Consider the following 17,966-nt stretch of genomic DNA (forward strand, 5'->3'; position numbering starts at 1 on the left):
TTTAAACTGGGAAATATATATTTATCAAACATGATTACGGTTACATGTGTTTTTAACAAGGCATGACATCTCTGTTCCTGAAAAACTTTACTACAGATCAGTTAGTGAAGGCCAAACATGAAACTGACATTACAGATAACAGCAAACTAGAAAGAGATCCTGCATAGCAACTAAACTCCTATCTGCACTGATAAATTACAAAAAGGGGGCTTTCACTAATTAGCTGCAAAGATCTTCTCCTCCCAGCCACTAATGAGTTCTGCTGATGATGAGAAGACTAAAAACATTTCCGTGTCTTTTCTTTCACTGTTGAGCACTTTACCCCCCATTAAACCCATGATGCAAATACTGTGATCCTGCTCTTTGCATGAGCTGCCCTATTCTCTTTCAAAACTTCTCACATTTAACGGGACGCTATCGCCCAAAGCAACTTTTGGTGTCATGGTTGCACACACTTTCAGCACAAGTGGGTCACGGCGAGATTTAATAACGCAAGATGGCAGAGCCCGTGCCATGTTTTTCACACTGGAATGCAGATTAAATGGACCTAACGGTGTGTTACAAGTCGACCTAAACCCAGTGCAGGAACATTTAAAATGAGGAACCTACCTGGCAGTCGTCCACCTTGGTCTTCATGACACCTTTCATGTATTCCTTCTCCATGGTTGGTGACACCCCAAAACTGTTCCCCATGCACAGGATCTCCGTCCGGCTGTCAGGGTACGTCACCTCCACCGAACCGTTCAGGATCACCGACCACGAGTCCAGCTGGAGTGACAACACGTGATACAGTTAAATGTTTGAGAAGACGAGAGAAAACACAAACAAACAAGAAAGAAATTGGGACAAAAAAAAAAGAGAGAAAGAAAAACTAAATTCTACAACAGTAATAACTTTGTAGATCAGACTAAGTTCAGTCTAGTAATATTCCCAACAGCTGGTGTCCCTTAATGAGTCAAAGTTATTTATCAAAAACAACCATATGCAGTAACTACAAGGAGACTGCTGCACTAACAGATGGTTTCTGACTTTCCTCAGAGGGATACAGCAATAGCAAGACGCCGCTAGAGCTGCCCAGCAAAACATGACTTTAAGAAGTTTGAAAACACTCAAAGCTTTGTTGCAAGTCATACATGACTGTTTGACATTAAAAACAATATTATATTCTTTTGAAGGATTATGCAAAAATGTGGATGCTTTCACGAATTCCTGAAAAGCTGACATTTTGGAGGTTTCCATCTTTTACCCCGACAGCAACAATATGCCCAGTGAACCTCTATGACCAGACATTAACTAATGGGGCCAGGCCTTAAAGGCAACTTCTGCTCTCTATTGTTTGGGAGCACTATAGCAAAAAATAACTAAACTGTCTTCATTGAAACTTCATGTCGTGTCTTCACCAGAGAGAGAAAAAGAAAGTGAGGCCGCCCTCGGCTGCCTGAGGGATCCTAGGAAGACCCAGCGATAAGGGATGTCCGCCATTCAGGGTTAATAGAGCAGAAAAAACATCGAATGGAAGAAGAAAGATTCATTGGTGTGAAGAGGTGAGACTAAGGTTCAGTTCTCCGAGACACACACACACATATATAAATACAAGCTACGGCAAGAGACAGTAACAGGACAGGGCTTATGTGTGCATGAATATGCACCAACACACACCTCTTCTCCATCATTGAGAACGATGGTGCCGGCGCGTTCGACCACAGCGAAAACCATGACAGCGCAGAGTTCCCTCCTCACTGACATGGTCATGTTGGCAAATGCTGGCAGTTGATGCATGAACTCCAGTAATTGCTCTGCGAGGGGGACAAAGGAGAGAGACAGTGGAGGAGTTTAAGAAAAACAGCAAACGGAGTCTTGACACTACAGAGGGCAGGCAGCGCTCTTGGCAAGCCTGCATTGGCCTCGATCCGGCCAAGGAGGCATGAGCATCGAAATGGATCATCGACACAATGAATATACAGCCTACAGAGGAATCATTATGTGGAGAAGGCAAAGCCAAATATCAATTCTATTGATATAAACTTTAAGGCGAGCCAAGAATAATCGCTGACAATTCACTCGGTGACCTCTGTGTGAGTTAAAGGAGATACTGGAGACGTTAAACCACAGCTGAAATCAGACTCAGTTTAAAGTTTAAAGCTATTATTCATGTACATGGCCAAAAAACTACTTTCCTCACATATCTCTGGAGGTATCGAACTATGCTAATAGCTGTATAGAATTACCATATTTCTTTTCAAAGCACTAGAAAACCAAGCATCTGCCTTTTCAGAAATTAATCCCCCAAAATTCTACAGTTTTTTTTTTTATTTCTTCAGCAAAAAGTGTGTGTAGGTTATACAGAGTAATGTTTTCTAATAATGTTTCTGATCTACCATTTTTAACATTTGAATATATTTGTCTCAATGTGTGGAGCAGCAGATACACATTTTTGTTTCTGTGTGACTAGTTAACGTTAACATGAATGTTCTGGCTAATTTTGAAGCAGAACTTAAAGCTGAAAGGTTACAAAACAGACATGTAATGAAAAACTGATCAAATAACAGCAATGAATAACATAAGTGATCTGAAAAACAAAGGTGCAATAGATAGAAAGTGCATAAAACAGATGAACAAACAGCAATTCCGTTGACAGTCATTCTATATTCTAATATTCCAATCAAATCAATCATTTTGACACACAATCCCTTGTTCAGGGTTGCAAAAATCTCAGTGTGCAGTAAAACGCGGATGTATCAAATCAAAACAGCTGTCTGCTATTATCTGCAAATAGTAAAACGATCGAGTTTTATAATCTGGGTGAACAAATGCTTCAGTTTGGCTCCATCTGACTGGGTGTGTCACTGAGGGGAAATGCTGTCTGTAATACAAGATCCAGGACATTCTGCAGCACCACACACTTATTGTGAAAGAGGGAAGATACCCCCTCTCTCCACCATCTACCATCCATCCCTCTACTTGGCCAGCAGCAATCTGGTGTACTGGCTGACCTGGGCTTGGCATGGCAACAGCGTTGTGTGTGGAGCTGCGGAAGCACTGAAAGTTTAATGTGCTGGGAGAGGTGAGGCGAGAGGATGTGCCGGAGTGACCTAGAAAAGCCTGCCGGCAGAGGGAGGGGTGTGCAGCAGGGAGATCAGCGAAAGGGGGGGAGGGGGTTGGCACTTGTTCTTACTCTCTCTACATCCAATGCATCATCCTCCCCAAGTCCACATCTGTAGCTAAGCTTTAAGTGTGCATACTTATTCTTTATTTTTTTTACAACATGCCTATCGCTGTCATTGGAGTTGAGTCATAGCTTTAAGGGATATGATACTGCAAGCTTGATGTGGCTTCGAGAATTACTCGAAAGCCGACATCGTAAATGAGAGCTGTGCAGACTTCAGACAAATGTAAATTTACTGTGACCGATTTAAATAAGAAAGGAGGGAGTGGCTTTTATAGAGCAGGAAATTAATCTAAAATTGGGACAAGAAGTGCTGTCCCAGCCGGGAACAATGCTGCTTGTGTTCTTTACTGATATCTTTCACAGCATTCTCCAAAGATATCATGCAAATACAGCACTCTGAGGCATGCACGAGAATAGGCAGGACCTGTTTAAAATAACCGCTGCAAAGCCACGTTTTTGTTTACAACCGTGGCGTTCATAAGCTGCACTGAGACACAGACACTGCAGCGTATTCAGTTTGTGTTTTAACTTGCAACATCAACAATAAAAGGAAATCAAATCCTCAAGCGGGTGCTCACCTATGTCATCGTCGGTCCTGTCCATCGGGTCCTTCTCCAGGCAGTCCCGCACGATGTCCCGGCTCATGAGGGGGTCCGACGCTCGCTCGATGTCCTCCTCATCGTCGTCCTCCTCGGAGTCGACGGCTGTCTCCGGCAGGCCACTCAGGTCCATGTCACCTGGTTCGTTCTCTGTGGCCTAAAAGGAGCAAACAGACGAGAGATGAGTCAGTGATTAGTGATGGACACAAGCAGGGATTTGGCGTCTCCATTCAGCAGCAGCAGGTGGAAAACTACAGCTGTCCAATGACCATAAGGTCAGATCTCTGCAGTGACCAGCGTGTCCATCTACAGCCCTGCTCCTTGTCCAAGTGTCTATCAGCGAGACACTGAACCCCCTAGCTGCATGCTCACAGCAAACAAAGCTTTAGATTCTCAGCAAAATGCTTCAAAAGTAAAGCCCCACTCATGATCAGCTGTCAAAGTGCAGGCAGAGTGAACACATTTGTAAACAGCCAGCGTAAAATTTTCAGAAACAGAGCCAGAGGTTGCACAGCACATACACACGTCCTGCTGAAGTCATTTTACAGTACAAACATCAGCTGCAACACGCCACATTTCCAACCAAAAGCAATTAAAAAAAAAAAAAGAGTCTGTAAAACTGTGGTGCAGATTTGACCCATTTCGTGAAACGGATAAGAGGTATTCAGTACAGTATGAGAAAGACAGGCGTCAACACTGCATACCAAACAGTCTGCTATGCATAGTAACAAGCTAATTAACTCCCAACTTTCCTCTCCTCTCCCTCTCAGCAAACTCCACAGCCTGCCTCGCAGCCAGATCCTGTTCTTTGAAAGCACAAGATGAAATATGTGTGGAGCCGGGAAAATGAACTAAGATGAGAAGCGAACGTAATGCAATTACTTGTGCATGAGCGATACTAACGGAGTTCTTCTGCCATCATCAAAGAAAATATTTCTATAAATGACAGCGGGACCATACTGCCTGATTCCTGCTCAGACAACATGAAAACCTCTCACAGAGAAAATCAAAGCATTTGGAGAAAAGGGCTTCAAAACATCGGCTCTGCTACCTCCCAACGACGCACCCTCTTACCCCAACGTGGTGCCCAACCTCAAGCTTCTTAATAAAAAGAGAAGAAAAGGTTGCCTTTGCAAACTGTCCACAAAATCCCAGAGCCAGACGCATCTTCACCTCCCTGACTGTCAGAATGCTTTTAATTTTTTAATGCTCTGAGTCCCCGTACCCAGTCTCTCACAGAAACCCTATGTCATTTCTGCTCAAACGCCATGTGCAAAAGGCTCATTAATGATTCAGCGTCTGACTGGCCATTTGGGCGTCACTGGTGCACACCCAGGCGGGCGGGGCCAGGGCGGGGTTCGCAAAAAGATGATGTGGGGTGTCCGCTTGAGGCCTTCGGATGGAGTCACAGATTAGGAGGAGGATGCAAGCAATATTATATACTATATCTCAAACTATCACGAATAAACACAAACTAAAACATACGTAGTACAAACACTGTCTTTCCAGAGCTGAAAATGGAAGGATTTCTTCCTGAGCACTCTTTGTTTTAAAACCAAACAGCTGCATATTCATTGCCCCTTTTTCACAGATAGACTAAGAGCACCGGTCCATGATACTTCACACAATAATTTACAAGGCATAAAACCACAAAAGAGACCCGAGGATGCACACCTCTCATATACACCGCAGTGCCTTCATTTGCTTTTTACAACAGGGTGCAAAACACTTAACACGGCACATGGAGATAGGCTGTTAAAATCCAACCACTTACACACGTTATTTAAAATGCAGATTGTCTGAGCACCTTTGTATTCATGCACAGGCTTGTTTTCGTGTCGTGCGTGTGTCAAAAATCCATAAATGTTCGGTACGCATTAAGAGTCAGTGGGCAAGTCAGGTGCTGTTAATATTTCATCAGGGCTATTCTTGGATCAATGCTTTCAAAGTCCTTCTGGAGGACCAATTTCATGATTTATTCAGACACAAACAGCGCGCCATCTTGGCTGTGACGTGAGAATGATATGGGACTCTTCACGAGGTGCTTCCGTCGTACAGGCCAGAGGAGGCTGTGGAGATTAGAGCAGCATAGAGTAGCCTCGTGGTTAGATTATTCATTGCTGCCATCAATAATCCGATCCCCAGCCTGCTCTGTAACGGCATCAATAAAGGGTTGAGACAATGTGATGTAGAATAAAATTAAAATTTAATGCCACCATATGTCTTTGTACCATCAACTTATTGTGGTCTCGAGCGTTAAGAACCAAACCTCCTCTGATACGCGTGTTCTAAAACACCCCCAGTGAGGACAGCATGTATCTATAACTCCACGCTGTTATTGTGGAACCTGCAGGGTACAACTTTAGCTAAGAATAAAAGAGCACTGTCGCATAAAACAAACAGTTTAAGGAGTCATGCCGGGTACCCTAGGATAGCAAGAGATTAATTTGAATTATTTCCTCTATTTTAAACGCCATTTTAGCTACGGGTGCGCAGTATGAGCTGTGTAACGGTTCGATAAGGGCGCTTGTGATCTCGAGCAGGTAACTCATACACAAAAGTAAAATACCTCCTGTGTCCTTTATTTAATGACCGCCATTTATTCCTCGTTGAATAAGGAGGTGGAGGGTTCAGGCAATGATTAGAAAGCAAGACAAATGTACTTCTGCAACATGAAATACATAAAAATATTCTTTCTGGATGAGAGAGGACTCTATAGTCATTCAAAAAAAACAAAGAAAAGATTTTATTGGCAGAAGGTCGCACGTACAAAAACTATTGTTTCCCTGAGCCAAAAGTGACAAAGTCGCATTGCTCAAATAACAATCCAAACCCCAAACATAATCACTTTATTATCATTAAAGACACACAAAGGCAGCAAATCCTCAAATCTGAGGCACTGAAGCCACCTCCATTGGTAAACAGACAAAGCACATGCACGCATACAAGTAGTTCATCTGGGAGTTGAGCAGAGAAGTTTGATCATATGTGAAATAAGATAAAAACACAGACACTGACACAGAGGAGAAGTTAAGGCGGGTACATATAGCGTTTAGAGACAGGAGAAGCATCAGAACAGAGGTCCAGCCAGAGAGGCTGGAGAAGAGGAAAAAAACAGGACAGTGTTTGTGATTCAGGGAGAGGGAAATCAAGAGGCTGCCGCAGAGCTGCTAGCAGATGGCGCTAAGACCAGGATCACAGACTGGGGACAGTAGAGCCTGTTCAACCTGCCCCAGCCAGCCACAGCAAAGCCAAAACATATACACACACTTCTCTGCAATGACACACACACACTCGTACATTCCTCACACGCAATATAAAGCTGTACTCCCACAAACCGAGCTAATGCACCGGCCGGCATACACAAATGCTGGTCGGGGGGGAAAATAGGCCCGAACATAACGAAATAATTGCGCCCGACGCCCCCGAGCGCAGTCACAAGCACGCCGACAAACAAACACATAAACAGGCACACAGCAGGTGACAGTATTAGGAGTCACTGGGGTGGGTGCGCTATGTTAAGAGGATTAGTCGCAGGGTTCGGGGCACGTTCAGTCACGAGATTTTGCGTATGTGTGTTCTTTTGAGTTGAATAGTTATTCAAGGGGTCCCTCGAACACAGATCTCCTGGTTAAATAAAGGTAAATTAAACACATAAAATAATGCTGCTTCTGTATATTTAGTTTTTTTATGCTCAGTGTTATTTATTTATGAGCTTATAACTCTCTACCCCCACAAAACTCATTCTCCTGATGCTTTAAGTCATATTATAAGCATGAAATTGCTCATGAAGCTCCTTCTCACATGTACGTCACAGCTCCCTGGGAGTTCTGTGTTTCTGCTCGGAGGTGATGAGAGCCAGACCTGGAGTCAGGATGTGGGCGGGACCACCTGCTCACAGCCACCAGCCTGTCTGCTCGCCTCCCGCTGAGCGTTGACAGCCTCCTATTAGTGTCTTAAAGCCTTTTTGGCAGCCAAGTCTTTAAATTCCTCTCAATAATGTTGTCCCTCTTAATGACACTAACGGCAGTCCACCACAAGGAGGAGTTTTTACACTTTGCTGCACATTAGCTCAACATAGTCACACAGACTTGACCTCAGATTGCATCAGAAGTATGACCTAAAAGTTGAGTTTATGCTAAACACATAGTAACCTAACATAAACATATTCCATTCTTGAATAACAGTACCCCAAATAAAGGCATGAATACATTTATATTGACACTTTGTCGTCTGACTTTTTAGTACCTTAAAAATAGAATTTGGTGCAACAAGTTTTTATTTATTATTTGAGCTACACAAAACTTTTCTGCAAAAATGTGACATTCTAGGAAAAAGAACACAGAGTCCTCTCTTGCCGAGACGAGAACATTCATAACACTGTCTTGTTTTGTGAGGTAAATATGAAGCTAGTGCCGGAAGACTGTTAGCATAGCGTAGCCTGAAGAAAAGGGAAACAGGTAACCTTCTAAACCCTAAAACCTGCTGGCAGCTTGAAAGACATGCTTGGGGTTTTTTAATCACTAAAATTAAACCATTTATCAGAGCCAGAATCTGTAAAAACAGAAAAAAATCTTCAGAAGTTCAAGCATGTCTAACCATGCTTGAACTTATCTGTGACGTTCAGCTTTGTAAATAGTAATATTTCATCAGCATTACTTCATTCTAAGTGTGGCATTTTAATGAGGTTATCTGATTTTGAACAACCTCAAAATGGTGTGTTCCTTGCCACTAGTGACTCAGGTATGACAGTCATATGAAGAAAAGTCACAGACCTTTCAGCTGAACTGCAGTATGGAGACATGTAGGAATGTCATTTTTTCCAGTGTTGGTGACATCTGTGGGCACGTGGATACATTTGTATATGTCTACGCCACATTATTCCAATTTCTTTAGTAAAAAATAATCAGTCAATAATACTGTAATACTGCACAAAAGCCACTGTGTCTATTTTATAGCCATAGTTGTGCTGTTTTCATAAAAAGTGCAGGACTACATATTGCAGTGAAAATGTGACAGAAACTGCTCGGGGTGTACAGGATTGAATTAGTTCTGGACAAACGGGGGAAAATTCTGCACCTCTAAAGATCACAAATTAACGTGATATCTTGCTTGTGTATTCTTGAAAAACTGGAAAAACCCACAGGTTATGGCCACAGTCTTTGTGATAATTGGCTGTAGCTTCATATTTACAGTCCAGCTATCAGTGATCGTCCCATCTAACTCTTGGCAAGTATTTCCCAAAACATAAGAGCATTCCAAGTATTTTCATTCTTCAAAAAGGTGAAAATAAAAAAAAGAGGCCCTAGCTAGACAGAGGAGGGGTTTCAGGATTTACTCTTCTTTACTACGACTACAGCGACTAGTTACCAAACTATCACACCTACTTAACGATCCGGGGGAGTCCGAGCTGGGGATCCAGCACCAACATGGGGAGGCCTTACCTGGTAAATGTCTGACAGGCTGCTGCTTCCAGAGTCGCTGGTGATACTACATCCTGAGTGGCTGGAGGAGACGTGGGTCACCTGTGGGTGTAAGCCGTCGGCCAGGTGAAGTCTGCTGAAGTCTGCGGGGAGCTGCACATACACACACACAACATACACACAGATGGTCAGTATCAGCCAGCCCAGCAGACACTATTGGTCACTCACACTGACACTCATGCTGACTGCCAGGCGTTTGGATACACACTTGGCCGCATGTTGTCCTTCAGTCTGTCTGGAAATTAAAGACTAAGCGTCTAAAAATAAAACTCTCTTCCTGTGTAGATTGTATTGCATTTCCTTATTTCCCCAGTATTTGTCCCCACTTTATCATTTGATAGTGAACAGAGGCAAACTGGCTGCTCCAACACAATAATGTTGTTTTTTGCAGCGATGAACCTTCTACGAAAAATCGCTCCCCCTTGATTTTAACTGGAAAGCAGCCTAAAACACTCTTTCTTATTCACCACTACTGAATAAAAGGGCTTTATCTCTGTCTTCATTCCACAGTCGCAATTACACAATGTTAACGGAGCAAAAAATAATAATTAGTCACACTGCAGAAGCTCGACTTTACACATGATTTATTATTAAAGGAAGGGAATGGCAGAAAAAATGGAGATGTGAATTAAATCATGTGGCTTTCAAAGAATCTGTCAAAAACATTCAGTTGAACAATTATGGGGAGAGTACGCTCAACCTGATCATGTAAAATCTGACAAAATCAAACATCTACTGGTAGTTTTAACCTGTAAGCGCCACGGTTGTACTGCTTTGTGAAAATGTTTTCTTTTTTTTTTTTTTCAGCACCACTAAACTGCAAAGGAATTCCTTTCACCAACTGAGCAAACAAACACGGAGCACTGCATACATCAAGGAAACACCCTAATTAAGGTACGCAACTTGAGTAACCTAAATGAACACGAGGCAGTAATGGGGGGGAAATCCCTCTGAGTAATTCATACATATGATATGAAGTACCGGAAAGGCAAACTGTAATTAGCAATATTGTAAATGAGCCAACCTACTTCTCTATGGAGATGACCCTAAAATGTAAAATACTTCAGAAACCCCCTTGCTGAAGTATTAGGAGGCAGATGAATAAAATAAAAAAGAAATGTTGCAGTTGGAACAGGAGCAGCTCTTATTTGAAAACTGCTGTATTGTTTCTATATGTGAAATATTACCGTGGAAACAATAAACTAACTGGAAGCAGCTTCTTGCATGTCCTCTTTTATTCCTGTTTAATACCATTATAAATTAATGCATCCTTAATGTAAGGCTTATCTTTATTTTAACTGATATTTCATAGATTTTTCTACAATATACATAGTGTTCAAATTAAACTCATCATATTTGATTAAAGCGCCAGAGGGGTGAATAATCAAACGGCATAAACTGGTTCATGGTGTCGATGGACGTGAATATTTTATGGCTAAATGTTTTATTTACCAATATATATTTGATACTCAGCAGGGAGACCGTCGCTCTGGGCTACTTTCAACTCCACTTCTGGCTGTGGCAGATCATCAATATTACATTTTTAAACCTAAAAGTCAAACGGGGCTGATTTAACTAGTCTGGCTCAGTTATCGTACGGCAGGAAATCAGAGCCAAACCTAACATCTTGAGATTGGGTTTCAAGGTTTCCTACAGGCCGTAATTTGAAATCTCCATAGTAAACAAGATTTAGATTTTTATTTATTTGGGTTATTTTATGCGTTTCCCTCTAGATGGGGGGAAAACTTTTGACCCAGCTTTGGATAAGTGCTGGTGAAGAAGGGTGAGACGATGGAGTTGAGAGATAAAATAAACTTCAATAGATGGTGATGTGGGGGTGACAGACAGATTGTGCAGCTACTATCCAGGCTTTTAGCGCTTCACAGCTGAGCTATAAAAGGTAAAATGGTCTCTGAAGTATAGTAGTCTGCGCGTTAACGTCATCCACCTAAAATGCACTTCAGGCTGTAAATAACATCACTGCCTCGGAATAGTTTTTGGAAATCAGTCTCAATGGCGGCAACACTGTGAAGTCTCACTTGGATGACAAATGGAATAGATTGGACTTAAAATACAACTTGGGAGGTTCATTTGCAAGTAAATGGGTTTGAGCCGTCATCAAGTCTCGAACGTACGCTGAGAAAACGTCCAGCTTTTGAGACGCTCATCTGCATTACGGCTTAATTAAAGAGCGTTGTAGATTAGAGGAAAAGTGTTTTGCTGCCAGAGTTATCACTGTGGAATATTGGAGATTACTTTTGAGTAAAAAAAAAAAAAAAGACTTCTTAACATTCATGAGAGGGAGGACACAATGAAATTGAGGAGCTTGGAGGTCTTGTGGCACTGAATGATTTTGGAGGTGTGGCGAGTTATTTGGAGACCTTTTTCTAAGCTCTTTGTGAGGGAAAAAAATTTGAATATGAGATATATCAATTCACAAAGCTCCTTTTCTGTGTCAGTGACAAGACACTGAGAGGCAGACAGCGGAGCTCCTGTGGCACCGAGGTGTGATGTGATTACACTGTGTCAAAGATTGCCATCACGTTTAATTATCTGGCTGGCTGCACTAACCAAAATGGTCGACCGGAGGGCCCAGTCAGTCACTAACTCCCCCCAGGCTGCTATTTCCCATCCCCTCGTCTGGTTGACTTCACTCCGAACGCCTCCAGCTGACTTTCTACGTTATCATTACTGCCTGGACAATGATGTGCGATGAATCTCTTTTGTCTGTTTGCAACTGCAGTGATAAAGCCTCATCACGTTTCCTTCTGGTGACTTTTTTTTACGGTGCAGCATTTCAGTCTTTGTGGTGCAAAACTTCAGAAAGTGAAGCTATCTTGGAGCTGACACTGTGACTAATTATATTTATGATTAGACATTTGTTGTCGGAGTTCTGTGGCTTTGAGGCACAACACCAACTTTATTGTTATCCCTGAGGAAATTTGGTTTGTACCCAGGGATTACACGCAGTTGGCAAAAAAAACTACTGGAAGCTGAGGACGCTTGGTATCAAAAATACACCAGCGAGCTTCACTGTTGCTCTGACATGTTCCTTCAATATTATAAATGGAGGTGACAAATATGCTTTTTTCAGGGCTGACACTGATATCAAATATTAGTAATCCAGGAGACTGATGGCAGATATTTGGAACCAATACTCATATGAGATTGAAATGAAAAATTTAACAAACTATCACTCAGATTTAAAATTTATGGTATACCTATGTTTAATTAAAGAGTATTTTAATTTCAACATTTGCCCCTCTGTGCTGACAGACTATTACTGGCGACTTGCAACCAATCAAGTCCACAGACAGGTGACTACATAGAGAGGAAGCAGCAGAGTCAAATGAGAACATTTTAAACTGATTTATTTTATCGGAAACCAGTTAATAAAGTAACAATACTGACAATCGAGAAAAATGTTAAATATTAATCCTGAAAATTATATTCTAAGATTTTAGTCAAACTAGGACGTTTTTAGTAAAATTGAACAGGCTGAGTGACAATATCAGGGCAGGAAATTCAGAAAACACTGCGATGCATTCTGGGTTCTTGATTTTTTTGCTGCCAATAACAGAAATACAGAAGGCCACCAGCTTTATCCTTTAAAATATAGAAGAATATACTTTACATATGCCATAGAGGAAACACAGCATACTTTGAAATCAAGTAAACGGCTGAATTGCTGCAATATTTTAAACATTTTGGTTCAATAGATGGGAGGGCACAGGGGTTAAATTAATTGAATATTCTCATTATTGAGAGTACAAGACGGGTCATGTGGAGTTTGTCGATATGGCCTTCCAGCCAGGCACTTGAGTGGTCTGCATGTCAATAATAATATCCCCACTGGTTTCCACAACCAGCCAGAACAGTCCTACTAGCCTGCAAACAAAACCCCCTCCATACACAAGCCCCTCCCCCTGGAAAGAGCATGAGATAAAGGGAGGGCAGGAAAGAGGGATAAAGGGTGGAGGATAATAAACACTTAATCCTTTCTCTCCACTCATTTAGGTCATCCGTCTGTCGGTCAACAAGCCAGGGTCCATTCAGTCTATAAGCATGCGGTCCATTGACCTCTTCGGCCCAATGGCATGCAAGAGACTGGGCCGAGATGGATGCCAGCACGACGACGACCACACGCACTCATTAAGCTTTTCCAATCAGCGACATGACAACACAGCAGTACATGCTGTTAACCCCAATCATCGATCCGCAGAGTCGATAGTAGTTAGAACGCTCGAGTTAAAGTCTGTTGGTGATATACTAAACATCAGCCATAGCGTGAGATTGTGATTGTCCCCCTACCTTATATAGGTCTCTCTGTACTCCTGTGCTCCAAATTTAGTGTTCTCCCGCAAACAAATGAAGTGAGCTCTGCAGAACAGCGAGCTGAAAATACATACAATCAGCTGTCACAGGAGGATTAAGCATCGCTCTAATGCTCGAGCCACAACACTCAGTTCTGCCTACATGTGAGCAGATGTGGCACTCCTTAAATTACACTGCAGACCTAATGACCTAGATTGCTGGGTGGAAGCCCTGAGTGGAAGCGCTGGCTGGCTCTCAATCTCTTCGCCGCCTTTATGTGCTGGGGGTGAATCGGTGCAACTACACGAGATGCCCCTTCCTGAGGGTGAAGACGTTCCCTCGGTGGACAATGCTATTCACAGCGGCGTGCAAAGCATCAAAGAGTCTCATAAAGGACTCTGTGCTTCCACTGAAAAGAGTCAAATTTCAATTGTTGGTTTAATAGGTTTAAATCATTGAGCAAAAAAAAAAAAAAAAAAACAAGCCAAATGATTTTTCTTTTTGATTTCGAGCAGCTTGAAGTGCCTGAAGCTGCACTGCTCCTTTAAACATTTCACGGGTGGTTTTAACTTTGTCTACTCGCTATCAAATGGAGAACCGCCAACGTTGGAAGGCTGAGAGGCAGCAGGCACATCCCAGAGTTTCCCCTGATCATGGTGGCAGCTTCTCGCTTTCCTGAGCCTCACGGATCAAGAGATTAAAATCCTTTTGGCTGGGTGTCCGATTAAATGGGTTTGATATGCTCTCTGGGCTTTCCCTTCCCCAGATACAGGTCCAACAGTCAGTACCACTCAAGGCAGGAGTTAGACAGGAGAAGATGATTACCTACAATGAGACGATCATCCACACTGCCACTAGAATCAGTGCTACTCCAAACTCTAGGTTATGAGATTTTGGTAGTTGTGCGACAATTTTTTTTTTTTTTTTTAAGCAGGTTTGTTTGCACAGTTGTGATGTTACCAACAGTTTAGAAACAAAATTGTAAGGTCATTTTAGGTGAACAAAGGAAAAAATATTAGCAAAGACGGCTATCAGTGTTGAGTCCCTACCTACAGTTTCCATCTGTCTTATTAGATTTGACTGTAACAAGGTACAGGTTTGGGTCTTTCAGAGATAAGGACAGTATTCATGACCAAGATATCAACCAAAGACAAAGTCATAAAGGTCCATAAAAACCTGATAAATCAACATGAACTGGACTGTGAGCGTGTGCAACAGCATGTGGCTTGTTGCAGTAAAGATAACGTGCAACCATAAGAATGGAAATCCCTGGTCTTCAGAGGCAAGATAAGCAATCAGGGAATTGCACTTATAGGAGCCAATGGTGATGAGCCTACTGGGGTGATGTCATTACTGTAATAAGATCTGGTGGCTGTTATTGACTCAGCCCATGGTGGGTTTCCTGCTGGGATAAATGAATATTTACACAAGCCTCCATTTGTATGCTAAAAACATAAGAAAACAAAAGTCAAATGAAGGGGCAGGGAGACAAGACAAGGAAATGAGAGCTGAGGAGGATGCATATATGAATTTAAGGACCTTTGGCAAGTTTGCGAAAAAAACAAATCAACTAAAAACGTAGACATTAGTGCTAAAGTAAGAAAAAAACTTCAAGACATGTGTCCCAATGTCAGTTTTCTGAAAGGCAGCAAATCAGAAAACAAGTCAAACTTAGTCTACTGTACTCGTGTTTCACATGATTGACATGGTGTTAACTACTCGGCTTGTTTTGTCTAACTTGAGGTGCGTGTGTTTCAGATTTCCAGTCAAGTTTTGGCACTACTAACTATTCTACGCTGCCAATAGCAATTCCTTAATTAGAATGATGTGCTACTTGATGGCTGTTTTGTCTTTACCTCGTTAAAGTGACCCTACGATAAATGTTTTGTTGTGTGTAGAGTAGTTACAACTGTTTTTGCTCTGTGCTTTTAGCTAGATTTCTGTCATATCAATGTTGAAAGATCTATTTCGACAAAGGTATCAGTGCAATTGCAAAGCACATCTTTCTAGCTATGTATTATAAAGGTCTAGCCATGTCAGACATGTACTAAAATGTGATATAAAAGCATTGGTGCAGATTTTTTAAAAATAAATACTGGGCAGGGGTCTGGGTGTTCTCTCCGAGGAAATCCTCAACACCAATCACTAAATTTAATACAGTCTGGTGATTCTGAATGCACCAAGTTGTGCCCTTTGAGCATCAATTTATGGTGGAGTTGGTCTATGTTAAAGAAAAGACCAAACATATGCACAAACAGGCACCATCATGTTAAATGTTGTTTGTTTTTTCTAAATTAAAGTCCTCTGGGGATAAATGCATGTGTCCTAAATACTGAGGAGGATGTATCTCCATGCATCCCCTCTCAAATCTACATCTATGTATAAAAGGTAAGACCAACATATAAAAGGGGACCACACTTTATATGTGCATGTTTTAGACCCTGTAGGCTACTAAAATTAAAGGCAAAGCAAGGTATGTGTATTTATATAGCACCTTCCAACAATTAGGGAATTCAAGGTGCTTCCCAAAAGGCATTAAGAGCTTTAACATACAGAAATCTAGACTCACGTGTGGCTTTTGGCTTTACAGCTCAAAAGACATAAAACATGTAAACAAATAGCAACTAACACATAAGAAAGAAAACATTTTTAGAAATTCAGAATGCTTCCTGCATCTGATGCTTTAAATACAGATCGCCGGTCGCCTGAGCATCCCACAGGCCTCCCTGAGGGAGGCAGCGCAGACTGCGAGGAGAGAGGATGAGATATGTCACCAACAGTGACACATCTATGACTATTATAGGAATATTAAGGTGATTTTTCGTTGGGCATCTGTGCTCTGCGACCCAGGAAGCGTCCATCAGTGTGATGTACAGCCCTGCCTTAACGTGCGTGTGTGTGTAAGTGTGTGTGTGAGTGTGTGAGAGTGTGTGTGTGGTCCCGGTGTGTGAGTGATGCCAGCGGCGCTGACAGCCGATCAATCCGTTTACCGTTCAAGTGCAGATCAGCTCGGGCCTCGGAGTGTCTGCCGGAGCTGCTTCCAGCACCACGGACAGCGCCACCACCCAGAGGCCGCTGTGTCAGACCCAGCTGGTGATCATGACGGAGGGAGAAAAACACCCGCTGAGCACACACAGTCTGCATTCTCGCGACGGGTCGATTTAGCCATTTTCTGCTTTAAAATAACTCATCCTGCACGAGCGGGTGTAATGCGACCTGCCTCGGCAGCTCGTGGACACTAAAAGGTGGGATAACTGAATTTAGGGGGAGCTTCATCTCTGCGCACATGACATCACCTCCCAAGAAAAAAAAAAAAAAAACCCTGATTTACTGCCGGCAGCGTATTATTTCATTTTATATCTCCAGCGCAAATGACATCTGGCGTGGTTAATTTCATGGACGCGTCTCGGACCTACAATCAAGTATTGTCATCTGAGTGCGTCGTAAAACATAATGAGGGCAGAGACGTCGGTCATTAAACACACACAGGCTGCAGATGCACCGCTCTGTGTGTGTGTGTGTCTATGTGTGTGTGTGTGTGTCTGTGTGTGTGTGTGTGTTCAACCAGAGGAAATTTACTATGATACATGCAAGAGGGCAACATGAGTGCAACTTTAAATCATATTCGCGCAAATACCGATCAGGTGTTGGGATATTTTTTGATCATCTGCTGGTTTATCAGAGGGCCCGTGAGATCCTTAATATTCAAGCGAGCGTGCGTGTCCGCGCGCGTGTCCGCGCGCCTCGGTGACAGCGAGCACATGGCGGCCGCTTCTAGTACAACACACTGACACACATCGGAGGCTCGACAGGGCAATGATCAGCCTGTGATCAGCCCTTCTGGAGCGTCCTTGGTCTGCCCTGCGTTCATTCATCTCGCACAGGCTCGATAGAAATCTGATGCACATCCATTATACGGCCGGTAATCATATCTGGAGCGGGAGGGAGGGAGGGGGGGTCGTAAATGAGGGTGAAAGACGAAGAAGAAAAAAAAAAATAAAGATGGAGAGAAATCGCTGCACGTCAATAGGCTACTTACCGGGGTTTTATCTTGCTGGCTCGGGACTCCATTGCTGTCTGCTGCTGCTAATGGTTTCATAATGAAAAAATGTTCACCGGGCTAAAATCTAACATCCCGGAGCTGCTCTACGCCACAGCACAGACCCCCATCACGTCCATCCGAGCCGCCTGCCCTCTCCCCTCCCCTCGGCTGCACCGTCTCTCTGGAAGGAGGCGGCGGCTTGACAGTTTTGGGAGTATCCGCTGCTCCTCGGCCTGATTAGATTCTCCACAGCGACGCCACCTTCTGCGTTTTTTTACAAAATTTATTTATTCCAGCCACCCCGCTGCTTTCCCCAAAAGAAATGCCACAAAGCCACAGAGGAGAATGAAGAAGAAGAA

At 42.8% G+C, this 17,966-nt stretch overlaps 1 protein-coding gene across 2 annotated transcripts in view; it reads right to left on the reverse strand.

Moving 5' to 3' along the window:
* The window catches only part of rapgef2b (Rap guanine nucleotide exchange factor 2b), a 115,172-nt gene that overhangs the window by 19,731 nt on the left and 77,475 nt on the right, over positions 1-17,966 (reverse strand). Inside the window, exons 8-11 of one of the 2 annotated variants that reach the window (XM_008293334.1) lie at positions 9,213-9,344; positions 3,748-3,925; positions 1,660-1,796; positions 610-768 (exon numbers count right to left, since the gene is read on the reverse strand). In XM_008293334.1, the coding sequence (XP_008291556.1) occupies positions 610-768; positions 1,660-1,796; positions 3,748-3,925; positions 9,213-9,344 (606 nt within the window). The remainder of the gene's footprint in view (positions 1-609; positions 769-1,659; positions 1,797-3,747; positions 3,926-9,212; positions 9,345-17,966) is intronic. The other variant, XM_008293335.1, reaches the window with a different exon arrangement.

The sequence above is a fragment of the Stegastes partitus genome, unplaced genomic scaffold, assembly GCF_000690725.1.
Source record: "Stegastes partitus isolate 25-593 unplaced genomic scaffold, Stegastes_partitus-1.0.2 Scaffold875, whole genome shotgun sequence".
Taxonomy (NCBI): domain Eukaryota; kingdom Metazoa; phylum Chordata; class Actinopteri; family Pomacentridae; genus Stegastes; species Stegastes partitus.